The 17,144-nt window shown below is 45.0% G+C and overlaps 1 protein-coding gene across 6 annotated transcripts in view; it reads right to left on the minus strand.

The window, feature by feature from the left end:
* The window catches only part of znf827 (zinc finger protein 827), a 244,379-nt gene that overhangs the window by 52,603 nt on the left and 174,632 nt on the right, over positions 1-17,144 (minus strand). For 5 of the 6 annotated variants that reach the window (XR_011940162.1, XM_072496124.1, XM_072496122.1 and 2 more), the window contains exons 8-11: positions 8,600-8,694; positions 3,558-3,695; positions 3,259-3,427; positions 2,947-3,113 (exon numbers count right to left, since the gene is read on the minus strand). Coding sequence is in view for 5 of the 6 variants with exons in the window: in XM_072496124.1 (XP_072352225.1) it covers positions 2,947-3,113; positions 3,259-3,427; positions 3,558-3,695; positions 8,600-8,694 (569 nt within the window). In the remaining variant the exon portion in view is untranslated. The remainder of the gene's footprint in view (positions 1-2,946; positions 3,114-3,258; positions 3,428-3,557; positions 3,696-8,599; positions 8,695-17,144) is intronic. The other variant, XM_072496125.1, reaches the window with a different exon arrangement.

Genomic DNA, 17,144 nt, shown 5'->3' on the forward strand with positions numbered 1-17,144 from the left:
TTTGACCAGGCCACAGAGAATAAACGGTAACATAGTCCTAATTCACGATGAGTGTAGTTTGGAGAGAACTTGGTAGGTTGTAGTTTACCCATACACTTGCTGCCCTTGTTCTTTCACATGGTGGAGTTCATGGGTTTGGAAATTGTTGTCAAAGGAGGTTTGCGAATTGCTGCAGTGCATCAAACAGATGGTGCATGATCTGGGGGGGGGGGGGGGGGGGGTACAAGGTGCAAAACACCGTGGTCCAGGCTCGTTATCGTAAATGGAATTCTCGTTGTTGTCCAGACCGAACAAAAAACCTGCTCCAGGGCTATCAGCATTACTCTCTTGACATCCAGCATCTCTCCACCTTCTAGGTTGTTATTTTTGCAGCTGTTAGCAGGTTCCACTTCATGTCAGTGAAGGACATGCTCGGCATCTTGTTCCAGGCAGCACGGTAGCCTTGTGGATAGCACAATTGCTTCACAGCTCCAGGGTCCCAGGTTCGATTCCGGCTTGGGTCACTGTCTGTGCGGAGTCTGCACATCCTCCCCGTGTGTGCGTGGGTTTCCTCCGGGTGCTCCGGTTTCCTCCCACAGTCCAAAGATGTGCAGGTTAGGTGGATTGGCCATGATAAATTGCCCTTAGTGTCCAAAATTGCCCTTAGTGTTGGGTGGGGTTACTGGGTTGTGGGGATGGGGTGGCGGTGTTGACCTTGGGTAGGGTGCTCTTTCCAGAGCCGGTGCGGACTCGATGGGCCGAATGGCCTCCTTCTGCACTGTAAATTCTATGATAATCTATGATAATCTTTTTATTAAAGTGGAGAGAGAGAAAAGAGGCTGATCCTCCGAGAAGCAGTGATAAACAGGAAGGGGGGGGGGAAGAGACAAGAGAGGAAAAGCTGGATAGTTCCACACAACATAAAGGATGGTATCTTCAGTGTGAAGATAGGGCTTTGTGTGGTGGCCATGTAGCCACCTAAAATAGCTGATTCCCGATTAATTTGGCCAAACCCCGATCTAAAAGGGCGAACTGAAAAGGCTGATGGGAAAAGCAGCCAAGAGGACTCAAACGGACAGCTGCAGACAGAACAGGATATTCGACTCTGGGGAAGTCGGCCCAGAACCGATACCTGCAACCATTAGCAGCACATCAACCCAGCCATCTGCAGTTTAATCGGCGATCCCCGGGAACAATTGCAACAAATTAGCAATTGAAAGCCGATCCAGATCTCTCGGCACCAGCAGTGGCCGAGACAAAGAAAGGTGAACGACCACCCCCCGATCAAGGAATCGCCCCATTATTGGAGCATATCGAACCAAGTAATTGGGACCAAGTCCAATCACTTGGAACCAGGGTCAAGGTCCGCCCCGAGAGGCGGGATGCCCCTGGGAACTATAAGAGTAAGGGGCCAAGTTCAGATCAAGGAATCGCCCCATTATTGGAGCATATCGAACCAAGTGATTGGGACCAAGTCCAATCACTTGGAACCAGGGTCAAGGTCCGCCCCGAGAGGCGGGATGCCCCTGGGAACTATAAGAGTAAGGGGCCAAGTTCAGATCGACCCTTCTCTTCCTGCTCGCAACCTTCGCAAGAACCATCGACAAGAAACCGTAAGTTTGACTCCAGCGATCGCTACCCGATAGAGACTCCTAACCATCGACCTGTATCAGCCTTTGAATCCCGCAGGCTCAGACCAATTCGAAAGACCATTCGTTTCCCTGACCTGGTGGGCCATTCCCAAAGTTAAGTATTGGCCTGTAGTGGTAGGTAGTAGTCTAGAAAGTAGGATTATTGTATAAGTATTTATTGCTGTATATAATAAATGATCGTTGATTTAACTCTTACTAAGCGGTGTGCTGCCTTATTAATCATAACTTGAACTTGAAACACGTGGCGGTATCAGAAAGATACCTGGCGACTCGTGAGCAAAGGTGACAGAATTAGAGCTAATAAAACTAAGGCTAATGAGAGCCACCTAAAATAGCTGATTCCCGATTAATTTGGCCAAACCCCGATCTAAAAGGGCGAACTGAAAAGGCTGATGGGAAAAGCAGCCAACAGGACTCAAACGGACAGCTGCAGACAGAACAGAACAAGGTTGCGAGCAGGAAGAGAAGGGTCGATCTGAACTTGACCCCTTACTCTTATAGTTCCCAGGGGCATCCCGCCTCTCGGGGCGGACCTTGACCCTGGTTCCAAGTGATTGGACTTGGTCCCAATCACTTGGTTCGATATGCTCCAATAATGGGGCAATTCCTTGATCGGGGGGTGGTCGTTCACCTTTCTTTGTCTCGGTCAATCCTTCAAATACCACCATCATGGACAGTTGCATCAGCAACATGCATATTGTAGGGCAAGCTCAGCTAGGTTTTTCATTTGTTGGTTCTCTATTTGCTACAGGCCCAGTCTGGCAGATATGTCCTTTCGGACTCAACTAACTCAATCAGTAGTGATAGTAATGAGCCACTTTTGGTGATGGACATTTTAGTCCCCCATTCAGAGTACATTCTGTGCCATTGCCACTTCTGCAATTCTTCTTCTGAGTGCTCTTCAATGTGGAAAAGTACTGATTCATCAGATGAGGAAGGGGACTAGGTGGTAATTAGAAGGTTTCCTTGCCCATGTTTGGTCTGATGCCAAGACCTCCTGGGGTCTGGAGTCAATGTTGAGGACTTCAAACGGCACTCCCTCGGGACTGTATACCACTGCACAATCACCTCTGATGGGCTTGGCCCATACCCAGGTCATACCCAGGGATGGTGATGAAGGTGTCTGGGACATTGACTGGAAGGTATGATTCGGCGAGCGAAGCTTAAGGAATGAAAACATAGATATATTTTACTTACAAGGCTATGGTATCACTGGAGTTAAATGCAATTTAAACGAGGCCACAGAAGGAAAATTAAAAACACACACAACCAAAACAAACTCTTACTCAGTACTATAATTATCTCCTTTGGTTACCTGTGTGTGCCACATCTACATGCGTCTTCATTTCAGTTTCATCCATGCAGGAAAAGTTACAGATACTGCAGCATAATGAAAACATCCACTGTTCCTTATCTACATGTAATGACATGTGGCTGACAAACTGCAGGTTTACCTCCGTCTCAAATCCACAAACATGGCAGCTGGATAGAAAATTAGCCAAAGTTAAAATCATTTATTTTCATTTTGTGTCTCATGTATGCAGTGCTTTTAAGTAAAATTACACTGATTCACCATGACCTTGAGCTGAAGTGAATTAACATCCCACAAAAAAGGAACAGAAGTTACCTATAGTAATATGGGCAGCTCTTACGATCGCAACTTGCGATTACAGCAGTAGCTATGTCCTCGGAATCGCCACTCACTAACTTCACTGAATGGATTGTCAAATGCTGGTTTAAGTTCGCTCGACATTTGGCAGCATATGGACACAAATGACACTTGTATCTTCGTTCTTCTACAAAAATAACAGTTTACAATGATTAGCACACTCTTGCAAGATAACCTTTCAACTTCGCTACAGGAATGTTTATAATTTTTATTTAAAAACTTACAAACACTGCACTGTATTCATATCATCTTCTTACCTGTGTGCAAAGAAAGGTGTCGAGATAGTGTCTGCTGTCGGCCAAAAACTTTCCCACAAACCTTACAGGGAAAAAGCTGCTCACAAAATTTCCACGGTGGGGTTATAGTCCCTGACTCGACAGTTAATTTTCCTGCTTCTGCAAATGGACAATAGTTCTTATGTAGTCTTTACTTCATAGGCATAACAGTGTTTTCAACTATGTTTAGAGTGATAATTGGTTTATCAGAGTTCGTATGAAGATCATTGCCAAATTGATTCCCTAATCATTTTATTTACACCCTCTGCTCTCAACAGTCCTATGTTACTTTGTTCAGAAATTGAGTGGGCAAACTATAAGTTCTACTAAGACGGCTAGCAGCATTATTCCACAGATTGGAAAGCATGATGTGACAGAACCAGCAAAGTTCTATTCACAGTGGGAACCACAGGACGTTTCAAAATGGACAAAACCTTTTTATGTATTTCAAGTATGCATTTTCCTTCAAAGATATTGGGCGGGATTCTCCGACCCCCCCACCGGGTCGGAGAATCGCTGGGGGGCGGCGTGAATCCCACCCCCGCCGGCCGCCGAATTCTCCGGCAACGAAAATTCGGCGGGGGCGGGAATCGCGCCGTGCCGGTCGGCGGGCCCACCCGGCGATTCTCCGGCCTGCGATGGGCCGAAGTCCCGCTGCTGTCATGCCAGTCCCGCTGGCGTGAATCAAACCACCTACCTTCCCGGCGGGACTGGAGGTGCGGGCGGGCTCCGGGGGAGCGATCTGGCCCCGGGGGGGTGCCCCCACAGTGGCCCGGCCGCGATCGGGGCCCACCGATCCGCGGGCGGGCCTGTGTCATGGGGGCACTCTTTTCTTTCCGCCTCAGCCACAGCCTCCGCGATGGCCGATGCGGAAGTGACACCCCCCCCCTACGCATGCGCGGGGATGACATCAGCAGCCGCTGACGCTCCCACGCATGCACGGACTTCCGCCGCCCGTCTTAGTCCCTTCGGCCACGGCTGGCATGGCGCCAAAGGCCTTCCACGCCAACCGGTGGAGCGGAAACCACTCCGGCGCGGACCTAGCCCCTCAAGGTGAAGGCTTGGCCCCTAAAGGTGCGGAGAAATCCGCACCTTTGGGGCGGCCCGTCACCGGAGTGGTTCCCGCCACTCCATCCCGCCGGGACCCCCCGCCCCGCCGGGTAGGGAAGAATCCCGGCCATTATGTCCTGCTTTTCTATCAGGGTGACATTTGTAGTTCCTCACAATAACCATTTAAAAACCAAATAAACCTTAGCAGATGTATTTAATGCTTTTGTGAACGGGAGAAGAATTAGATTGTTGATCCAGGATGTCTTTATGTACGTTTCTACTAGATATACAACATCATGCACCCTTAAGGTAGTAAAATATCTCAAGGTATTTCATTGGAAGCACCAACAACAAAACGTGATACCAAACCGCAAAGGGGGATTTTATAACAATGATCAAAAACTTGGTCAAAAACGTAGGTTTTAAGGTGCATCTTAAGGAGGAAAGTGAGGTAAAGAGGCGGAGAAGATTTGGGAGCAAAATTAACACAGCCACCATTGGTGGAGCGATTGAAGTAGGAATTTTAATGTTTTTAATAAAATAGGAATTCCCCCATTCAGTTGTGAATGGCAGTGCACAGTTAAACAACTGGAGGAGGAGGCTCCACAAATATCCCCATTCTCAATGATGGAGGAGCCCAGCACCAGTGCAAGAGAGAAGGCCAAACTCTTTGCAACAATCTTTTGCCAAGTGCCAAGTGAATGATCTATCTCAGGATCCTCCCAAGGTCCCCAGCATCACAGATATCAGTCTTCAGCCAATTCGATTCACTCCACGCAATATCAAAAAACACAGCTGAAAGCACTGGTACTGCAAAGACTGTCGGCCTGACAGTATTCCAGCAACAGTATTGAAGATTGAGCTCCAGAACTAGCTGCATCCCTAGCCAAACTGTTCCAATACAGTAACAACACTGGCATCTATCCAGCAATGTGGAAAATGGTGAGGTATGTCCTATCCACAAAAAAACAGGAAAAATCCAACCCAGCCAATTACCACCCTATCAGTCTACTCTCAATCATCAGCAAAGTGATGAAAGGGGTCATTAACAATGCTGTCAAGCGACAATTACTCAGCAATAACCTGCTCATTGATGCTCAGTTTTGGTTTCACGAGGGTAACTCAGCTCCTGACTTCATCACAGCCCAGCGCCCTGGATCCAGCATCTTCAGCTGCTTCATCAATGACCTTCCCTCCATCATAAGGTCAGAGTGGGGGGATGTTTGCTGATGAGCACCAATGTTGAGCACCATTTGCAACTCTTCAGATACTGAAGCAGTATGTGTCAATATGCAGCAAATCCTGGACATCACTCAGGCTTGGGCTGATAAATGGCAAGTAACATTTGTGCCACACAAGTGTCAGACAATGACCATCTCAAACAAGAGAAAATCCAACCATCTTGATGGCTTTGACAAAGAGTCATCCAGACTCGAAACATTAGTTCAGTTCACTCTCCACAGATGCTGTGAGGCCTGCTAAGATTGTCCAACATTTGCTGTTTTTGTCCCCATGACCTTCAGTGGCATTACTATTCCTGAATCCCCCACTATTAATATCCTGGGGATTACCATTGACCAGAAGCTGAATTGGACTGGCCATATAAATACTGTGGCTGCAAAACAAGGCCAGAAGCTGGGAATCATGTGACTCACCTCCTGACATCCCAGAGTCCGTCCACTATCTACACAGCACAAGAATATTCTCCCCTTGTCTGGGTGAGTTCAGCTCCAACAACACTCAAAGCTCGACACCATCCAGGACAAAACAGCCCACTTAATTGGCACACCACCCACCATCTCCAAAATCCACTCCCTCCACCATTGACACACTGTGACATCTACAAGATGCACTGCAGAAACTCACCAAAGCTCCTTTGCCATCACCTTCCAAACCCGAGACCTCTACCATCTAGAAGGTAAGGGCAACAGATGCATGGGAATACCAACACTTGCAAGTTCCTCACCAAGCCACAGACCACGCTGACTTGGAATCATATTACTGTTCTTTTACTGTAGCCCGGTCCAAGACCTGGAACTCCCTTCCTAACAACACTGGATTGCAGCAGGAGGCGAATCACCACTACCTTCTCAAGGGCAATTAGTTATGGGAAATAAAAATGCTGGCCTAGCCAGCGAAACTGAAAGAATAAAAATAGTTCAGAGGAGCTTAGAGAACCAGAGGGGTTGCAAAAGTGGAGGAGATTACAAGTAGGAGGAGGGGAGAGCTACCGATGATGCAATCGGAGGATTGAAAAAAAATTTAATTTTTAAAAAACATATGAATTTTAAAATAAAGCATTCCAAACCTAGAGCCAATGTAACTGTAGTGATGAGTAAATGGGATTCAGTGCGAGTTAGCAAAGTTAAGGATGAGCTTGAATTTATGGAGGGAGGAAGATGGGAAGCCAGCCAGCAGAGTATTGGATAATCAAGCCGAGAGGTTAAAAAAAAAGGCATTGGTGAGGGTTTCAGCAGCAGATGCAGTTGAGGCAGGGGCATAGTCGGGCAACGTTCTGGAGGTGGAAGTAAGTTGTCACGATGATAGCACGGATTTGTGGTTGGAAACTCATCTCAGGGTCAAAAGTAGCATCAAAGTCGGCAACTATTTGATTCAACCGTAATCAATTTCCTGAACAGAAGCCTACAATTGTGTCACATATTTATGGGAATCCACAGATAATACACACAAATTGTACCTCACATATGGGTCATATGATAAGAAGTAAGCAAAATGTGCAGAAGGTGAAAAATACTTCAAATTAAATGCCACTAACATGTGGAGCAAAATCAGTCATTTCAATATTCTGATGGCATGAAATTCCCTTTTAAATTGTAAGAATTTTGTAGAACATGATGTTTTCTCCCCTCGGTTCCTGAAGGTGCTGACACTTACGAGGTTGGGGACAGCAGAATGAAGAACCTATACAGGATCACCTTATAAAATGAATGGCAGTTTTTACACTCATTACTTTATGCTTCGTACTTAAATTATTTTAGCTTTTTACTGGATGTTCAATTTCAATGGATGCCATAGTATCTAGCATGAGATACTGTCAGTTCTTTAAAACTACCAGCATTGAGCATAAACTATTTTAAAAGTCAAGAAAAGTTCATTGTCCATTCAGTCAAATTAAGTTAATCTTTCTAATGGAGCGAGAACAGAGCTAACATTTTAGTCTGGATGACTCTATGAAACATTAGCTCTGTTCTCTCTCCACAGATGCGGTCAGAGCCGCTGAGATCTTCCTGCATTTTCTGTTTCAGATTCCAATAATTTGCCTTACTCTTTCTAATGCCTTTCTAGGTGGCACAGTGATTAGCACTGCTGCCTCACAGAGCCAGGGACCCACTCGGTTTCGATTCCAGCCTGTCTGTGTGGAGTTTGCACATTCTCAGGTCTGCATGGGTTCTTCCGGGAGCTCCGGTTTCCTCCCACAGTCCAAAGACGTGCAGGTTAGGTGAATTGGTTATGATCAATGTGCGGGGTTTTGGCGATAAGGTGGGAAGTGGACCTAGGTGGAGTGCTCTTTCGGACGGTCGGTGCAGACTCGATTGGCCGAATGGCCTCCTTCTGCACTGTAGGGATTCAATGGAATGCCCTAAAAGTCTACTGCCACGATCTTCATACATGACAGGGTGGGCCCATCCTTGTGGATATTGTAGGTGGACTCTTAAATAAAGACTAAACGTTATTGGTTTTTGTGAAATAAAGTAACTAATCCCATGCAGCAGCCAGGAGTTGCATTTGAAGGGAGATTGGATCAGAGAAAAGTGTCAGTGTTGTAGCCATTTCTCCAAATACATAAGCTTGGAATTGGTGAACTTACACAATTAATTTGCATTTTTTGAAAATCATTGTATGCAGAGCATGCAATTTTGAAAAAGTATTTTTCCAAAATAAGATACGAGACTCTTAAGATCTCTAAATCTTTAAAGCCACAGGCAGAATACAAAACTGTAAACATCACATACCTTGTGATTGTGGTCCCCCATGGAGATCAGATAAAGGATTTCTCATGTTTGAAGTGAACAGTGATTGTCGAAATGCTTCTTCGCAGAGAGAAGAGCTGGACCAAAAGAGAAGGAAAATAGCTCACTAAGTATTTCTGAAGCTTTCAGCATGTCAAATGTGTGCTTAACTAGACATGGAAAACAAAATGTTACCTATGAAACAGCAATTAAATGGGGGTAACAAGTTCAAAAAAAACTGGGTAGCAACGTAGATGATTATGCTTTTTTCTCTCAGACCAGAGTATGACTCTAGCCCTGACCTCACTTATGAATTTATTTCACTTGCAACTCAGTGTTAATGAACTAATGATTGCTGTTATAGTGCGAGACGCAGTGGTTGCTGGTTAGGTGTTTTATTTTTACCTGTATTTAAGGTGGGTGGTTGCTAAACCCGAGACACTACACTTGTAGTGTCCCCCACCCTTCTACCTCCTCTAACCTAAGGGGGTGAAGTGAATATCAGGTAAGCTCTTTCTTTTTCTTGTTTTTACCGCAAGTTATCCTGGGGGGGGGGGGTGGCAAGGAAGGCAGTGCAATGTTCCTCTTGCAGAATGTTTGAGATGAGGGACGCCGTCAGTGTCCCTGCTGATTTCACCTGTGGGAAGTGCACCCATCTCCAGCTCCTCAGAAACCGCGTTAGGGAACTGGAGCTCGAGCTGGATGAACTTCGGATCATTCGGGAGGCAGAGGTGGTCATAGATAGTAGCTTCAGGGATGTAGTTACTCCAAAGAATGAAGATAGATGGGTGACGGTGAGAGGGCTGGGAGGAAGCAGTCAATACAGGGATCCCCTGTGGTTGTTCCCCTTAGTAACAGGTATACCGCTTTGGATACTGGTGGTGGTGGTGGTTTTGGGCGGGGGGGGGGGGGGGGGGGGGGGGGGGGGGGGGGGAGTGCCGTCCCTGTAGCTCAGAAGAGAAGGGGGGAGAGCAGGAGAGTAATAGTTATTGGGGACTCGATAGTTAGAGGGACAGATAAGACGGTTCTGTGGCAACGAAAGAGACTCACAGATGGTATGTTGCCTCCCGGGTGCCAGGGTCCGTGACGTCTTGGACCGTGTTTTCAGAATCCATAAGGGGGAGGGGGAAACAGTCAGAAGTTGTGGTACACATCGGTACCAACGACATAGGTAAGAGTAGTGACGGGGATTTAAAACAGGAATTTAGGGATCTAGGGTGGAAGCTGAGAGCCAGGACGAACCATGTTGTCATCTCTGGTTTGTTGCAGGTGCCACGTGCTAGCGAATTGAGGAACAGGAAGAGAGTGCAGATAAACACGTGGCTGCAGGGATGGTGTAGGAGGGAGGGTTTCAGTTACGTGGATAATTGGAGCACATTCTGGGGAAGGTGGGACCTGTCCAAACAGGACGGTTTGCATCTGAACCAGAGGGGCACCAATATCCTGGGAGGAGAATTTGCTACGGCTCTTCGGGGGGTTTAAATTAATTTGTCAGGGAGATGGGAAAACGAGCTGTCGTCCAGAAGCCAGTGTTGAGAGTAGTGAGGTACGGAGGAGGGTATCAAGGTTGCAGGAGTGTACCGGCAGGCAGGAAAGTGGGTTGAAGTGTGTCTACATTAATGCAAGGAGCATCCGGAATAAGGTAGGTGAACTTGGATGGTGGATTGGTACTTGGGACTACGATGTTGTGGCCATTACGGAGACATGGTTAGAACAGGGATAGGAATGGTTGTTGGAAGTTCCGGGGTATAGATGTTTCAGCAAGAGTAGGGAAGGTGGTAAAAGAGGTGGAGGAGTAGCATTAGAACATAGAACAATACAGCGCAGTACAGGCCCTTCGGCCCACGATGTTGCACCAAAACAAAAGCCATCTAACCTACACTATACCATTATCATCCATATGTTTATCCAATAAACTTTTAAATGCCCTCAATGTTGGCGAGTTCACTACTGTAGCAGGTAGGGCATTCCACAGCCTCACTACTCTTTGCGTAAAGAACCTACCTCTGACCTCTGTCCTATATCTATTACCCCTCAGTTTAAAGTTATGTCCCCACGTGCCAGCCATTTCCATCCGCGGGAGAAGGCCCTCACTGTCCACCCTATCCAACCCCCTGATCAAGTTAATCATTGTTAATCAAGGATAGTTTAACGGCTGCAGAAAGGCAGTTCGAGGGGGATCTGCCGACTGAGGTAATATGGGCTGAAGTTAGAAATTGGAAAGGAGCGGTCATGTTGTTAGGAGTTTTCTATAGGCCCCCAAATAGTAATAGAGATGTGCAGGAAAAAATTGCAAAGCAGATTATGGATAGGTGTGGAGGTGTCAGGGTAGTTGTCATGGGTGACTTTAACTTTACAAATATTGATTGGAACCTCTATGGGTCGAACAGTTCGGATGGGGCAGTTTTTGTACAGTGTGTGCAGGAGGGTTTCCTGACACAATATGTGGATAGGCCGACAAGAGGTGGGGCCACATTGGATTTGGTACTGGGTAATGAACCGGGACAAATGTTAGATTTGTTTATGGGAGAGCACTTTGGAGACAGTGACCACAATTCGGTGTCTTTCACTATTGCAATGGAGAGGGATAGGGCCATACGGCAGGGCAAGGTTTATAATTTGGGGAGGGGTAATTATGATGCGATTAGGCAAGAATTAGGGAGCGTAAGATGGGAACAGAAACTGTCAGGGAAAGGCACAAATGAAAAGTGGAGCTTGTTCAAGGAACAAATACTGCGTGCCCTTGTGAGGTATGTCCCTGTCAGGCAGGGAGGAAATGGCCGAGTGAGGGAACCATGGTTCACAAAATAGGTTGAATGTCTTGTCAAGAGGAAAAAGGAAGCGTATGTAAGGATGAGAAAACAAGGTTCAGTTGGGTTGCTTGAGGGTTACAAGGTAGCAAGGAATGAGCTTAAAAAAAGGGCTTAGGAGAGGTAGGAGGGGGGCATGAGAAGTCCTTGGTGGGTCAGATCAAGGAACACCCCAAGGCTTTTTACTGTTATGTGAGAAATAAAAGAATGACCAGGGTGAGGTTAGGGCCGGTCAAGGACAGTAGTGGGAACTTGTGCATGGAGTCAGAAGAAATAGGAGAGGCGTTGAATGAATACTTTTCTTCAGTGTTCACCAAGGAGAGGGGCCATGTTTTTGAGGATGAGTGTGTGATACAGGCGGGTAGGCTGGAGGAAGTAGATGTTCTGAGGAAGGATGTATTAGCAATTTTGAAAAACCTTAGGGTCGACAAGTCCCCTGGGCCAGATGGGATATATCCAAGGATTCTTTGGGAGGCAAATAATGAGATTGCAGAGCCTTTGGCTTTGATCTTTGGGTCCTCACTCTCCACGGGGATAGTGCCAGAGGACTGGAGAGTGGCAAATGTTGTTCCTCTGTTCAAGAAAGGGAATAGGAATGACCCTGGTAATTATAGGCCGGTTAGTCTTACTTCGGTGGTCGGTAAGTTAATGGAAAGGGTCCTGAGGGATAGGATTAATGACCATTTGGAAAGATGCAGCTTAATCCGGGATAGTCAACACGGATTCGGAAGGGTAAATCTTGCCTCACAAATGTGATTGAATTCTTTGAGGAGGTAACTAAGTGTGTAGATGAAGGTAGAGCAGTTGATGTCGTATACATGGATTTTAGTAAGGTATTTGATAAGGTTCCCCATGGGCGGCTCATGAAGAAAGTAAGGAGGTGTGGGATGGAGGGAAATTTGGCCAATTTGATAAGTAACTGGCTATCACATAGAAGACAGAGGGTGGTGGTGGATGGAAAATTTTCAGACTGGAGACCAGTTACCAGCGGTGTACCACAGGGATCAGTGCTGGGTCCTCTGCTATTTGTGATTTTTATCAATGACTTGGAGGAGGGGGCTGAAGGGTGGGTCAGTAAATTTGCTGATGACACCAAGATTGGTGGAGTAGTGGATGAGGAGGGGGATAGAGTGGACGTTCAGAGACTATTTCCTCGGGTGGATGTAGCTGTTACAAGGGGGCATAACTATAAGGTTCGGGGTGGGAGATATAGGAGGGATGTCCAAGGTAGGTTCTTCACTCAGAGAGTGGTTAGAATGTGGAATGGACTGCCTCCTGTGATAGTGGAGTCGGACACTTTAGGAACTTTCAAGCAGTTACTGGATAGGCACATGGAGCACACCAGAATGACAGGGAGTGGGATAGCTTGATCTTGGTTTTGGACAATGCTCGGCACAACATCGAGGGCCGAAGGGCCTGTTCTGTGCTGTCCTGTTCTATAATGAATTACCACAAGACTGTCCACCAGATATTCTTATATTAATCTTTGCATTAACCTTAACCTCTTAGAAATATATTTTTGCTGACTTAGTTTGCCTCATCTCTGGATAGCAATGGCTCGTGATGGATAGATTTCACAGGCCTCTTCAATCCTCTGTACCTTAGTCAAGTGACCATCCTTTATGCATGAGCTCTGCCAATTGGTTAACCATTTGATGCATGTAAATTGGCCCTATCCTAGCCTTACCAGTTGTCCTATGCTCATCAGTCATCTCGTCTTTACAAGTGGAGTTACTGGATAGTAATCAAAAGGTAGAACCTCCAGTCAATTTTCCATTCCCTATACAGTGTCATGAAATTGCCACGGATTAATCTTGGCCCCTCTGGTCTATGCGACTCAGTTAGCACTTTGTCTATAAATTGAACCATGCAGAAAAATCTTAAACCTCCCATTATGGCCATAATCAAGTAATTTCCTGATCAGACTTAAGTGAAAGTCACATCTGGAAAACCACTGAAATACGGTCATAAACTTGTCTGTATTAAGCATCAAAACTATCAATTACTCCATCTAGTTGCTTTACCAGATTGCTAATCAAATGCAGGCAAGTTGCATACCACAGGGCAATTGATCAAATTTGATTGTTTGTACACTTGTATATTTTCTGGAGAGCATAGACAAATTCAAGCAGTGCTTGGTTGAGGCGATGTCACATCTGATCACTTCTTTCCATTTCTGATTCTTTGTGAGTTATGCATCAACTTTAGCTGAGAATTTGGATAGTTGATGTGCTTGGAGGCTTCCACCATTCTGAATCATGGTATGAGGAAGTGCGTGAGAGTGGCTGGATGATTATTTAAGCTTTCCCCCCTTTGTGTAAATATCTGGTGTTAGGATCCCGGACGAGAACCCAACTATTTGCAATTGGTAAAACTGTGAGGAAATGTTACTGCACAACATGAGTGATAACACTGACCCATTGGTATATTTTATGTTAATTTAAACACAGAATTAACTACATTAGCAAGAACTAGCTTTACAGTTCACAGGTACAATGAATAAATAACAACCAGGTTTCTATTTGTTTTTGAACCTTTGGAGAGAGCACCTATCAGGACCAAAGCTGGAACACCTCTGCTCAGATTAAAATCCTAGGGAGAACCAACCTTTTCAGAAGACCTGGTTCCTCCCCTTAATTATATCATCTTTACCCAAAGCATAAGGCATTCCGTCTTTTCTTACAAGATGTCCCTTGACTGATTTAGCAAGGACCCAACAAAATACCCTTCATATTCAAACATAAACAAAATTCCATTAGCTAGATTTCTGTAAACAAGTAAATGTCTCTCAAAATCATTAGCAGAACATTTCACATGCAAATCAATGATTATCTCACTTTTACGACACCATAATCACATCTCTAGCAGTCATACCGTCTGTATGCATTTTAACCTTGGTTTTAATAACATTACTGCAAAAAATATAAAATATGAAAATTTCTTACATTCACCACACTGGCCAGAACAACTTGAGATAAGAAACTCGGCTTTGAATATTGCCCACCTAACACCCCATGGCATACTTCATTGGGCTCCACCGTATTGCACCACCACCATAGCTTGCCACTCTTGACCAAAACTTATTTAACAAGCTTGACATAAAGGATTACCTCATTCACTTGGTCACATCCTACCAACATTGTTCTGAACAGAAACCAGCTAGATGCTACTTTCGTCAAGCCAATGCAGTCCTTCCCATTCTATTTAATTCTCAAATTATTCAGATGATGTAGATGCCCGCTTATAAAATATAGAATACATAGTACTTTGGAGTAAGGCACACTAATTTATTTTATAAGGGCACCAGTTCTTAATTGTCTGCTTTATCTTAAGGATAAGCATTAACTTTCCCTACAATCCTGTAATTTGCAAAGATTTATAAAACCTGATGCAATATTGCTTTAATAGAATATGTAAATAGTGAGAATGCATCATCACTGCAGAAAATGTCATACAGCATGTGATACAGCAGTTGTATTGATTTCCTAGTTAAATGCTCACATAGTGGTCTCTTGTAACTTAAGAGTACTGTTTGATTTCAATATAAAGAACCCAAAGTATGTGTTACCATTACCATTCATCAGTGTGTGATCAGAAAGTTTGTGCGAAGAACCCAGTAACTAACACGGTGGCAGTGGTGCATTTCTGAATACCATATTGCAGAAGTTGAAATACAGTGAAGATCTGAATCCTGGTGATTTGCTACAGTGTAGAGACCATGGGAGATTGGGAGAAGGCAAATAATAATAATAAATTGGGACAACACAAGTAGTCTGTTGCAAAACCAGAAGCGAGACAGTGAGGCACCAAGAAGTGGAAGTGACCTTGGAGGGCAATGCTAAAAAAAACAGTAAGTAATTGACCGCGTAGATAACCGGGTTGGTGGAAAGTAAGAATAAGTCGGTTCAGGACTGAGCTGCAAAAGTTGGTTTGGAATCGGGCTGACAGGTTGCAAAGTCATGTGGGCTTTGTGATGTGGTTGCCAGCAAAAAGTGTGTTCTGGGCAGGGTCAAATAAAAAACGCATGATACAGGCCACAGTGCCACAGAGCCTGGGGCTAGGCGTGAAGATTCAAGTTGCAGGGCCAACAGTTTTGCTATACTGTTTAGTATTTGCATCAAAGGAAACCCAATCCACAGTAAACCAGAAAAATCCTCGAGAAGCAAGCAGCATTAGAAAAATGACTACTAAATGTTCCGCCATGAACTGGAAGGCAACACATGTCCTATCCGAGTTCACGTTTTTTCCACCAGAGAATGGAATCATGTTGTTTGGACTTACACATCGTTGAACCTGAAAGACAGGTGAATTTCAAGATCCACCCTTTAGTTACTGGCATTAAACAATAGCGCAAGGAGTCAAGTGATCAGCCTACACCATAATAAGGGCAGAAACTGTGATTTCTCTGATGCCCAGTTGTTGAACAGAATCTTGGATCTCTTCTTCAGCACCAATCAAAGCCTTCCAGAGAGACCAATTAGAGAGAGAAAAAGTAAGGGCATTAAATCAACACTTAGTTGAAAGACAGTATGAAGTCATTGTGGCAGTGAAGACAATACTTGCAAGAGTTGGGTGTGGCTAAGACTATGGGTGAAGTGACCTAGACACCAACACAGATTAAATCCTCTGGGCAGTGCGGCCTCCTACACCAGCTGCAGAATTGTCTGGCATTTCAAGACCTCTGCAAAGCAGCAGTTTGAAAGACTATAAGGCACATCAGTACAGAAAACCTAGCTATGGCAGTGCGGTCAAAAATTAAAATATGCGTTGGTCAAATAAAAAGTTTGTACATTGTACTGGCGGCAGCAAAGAGTCTGCCAAAAGTTAATGAGGTCACCAACAGTACAGACCAAGTGGAAGGTACTGTTCAACTTGAAAGCCAGCAGGGTTTCCACGTTGTAAATGTGGCATGATGTGTGGATGCGATCACACAGTTAGAAGCTTTTGCTACAATCAACATTATATGTCTGAACAAGAATGGCAAAACATACATAAAGCCAAGATAGACACCGGAGCTAGTGTCAACATTCTGCCATTAACAATCTTAAAAGATATGTATCTTGACCAATGGCCTACGACAGCCAGGTTGACAACTTACAACGGGTCACTAATCCATTGCATCAATATATTAATGTCCAAATGCAGCTGTGGCAAGATTTCATGGTCATCACAAGTTTTCTGCTTGGTAGACACGAATAGTTCGCTGTAGCAGGATTGCTGGCATTTTGGGAGCTCAAAATTGTGACCATTTAACAATGTACCATTGGTAGAAGAAAATGTTAAAAATGATCCTATCGAGTCATTCCTTAATTTACAGCTGAAGCACTCAGACATGTTAGATGAGGTGGGGAGATTCAACGGTGATGCTGTTTGCATTTAAGAGAAGATGCAATTCCTTCAATTCACCCACTAGGAAGTGCAGTGTACACATCCAGGAAAAGCTAAAGACTGAGCTAGATGAAATGGCATTATTCTGTGTGTGCAGTACGACACTGACTGGTGTAGCTCTCTTACGTACGGAAGGAAAATAATACAACCTAGGTGTGTTTGGATACAGACATCAAAAATCATGCATTTAAGAGGTAGCTCAAAAAAATTCCATCATTGGAAGAATTAAACCATAGAATCATAGAATTTACAGTGCAGGAGGCCATTCGGCCCATCGAGTTTGCACCGGCCCTTGGAAAGAGCACCCCACCTAAGCCCACACCTCAATCCTATCCCCGTAACCCAACCCA

The sequence above is a fragment of the Scyliorhinus torazame genome, chromosome 3 (genome assembly GCF_047496885.1).
Source record: "Scyliorhinus torazame isolate Kashiwa2021f chromosome 3, sScyTor2.1, whole genome shotgun sequence".
In the NCBI taxonomy this organism is placed as follows: Eukaryota; Metazoa; Chordata; class Chondrichthyes; order Carcharhiniformes; family Scyliorhinidae; genus Scyliorhinus; species Scyliorhinus torazame.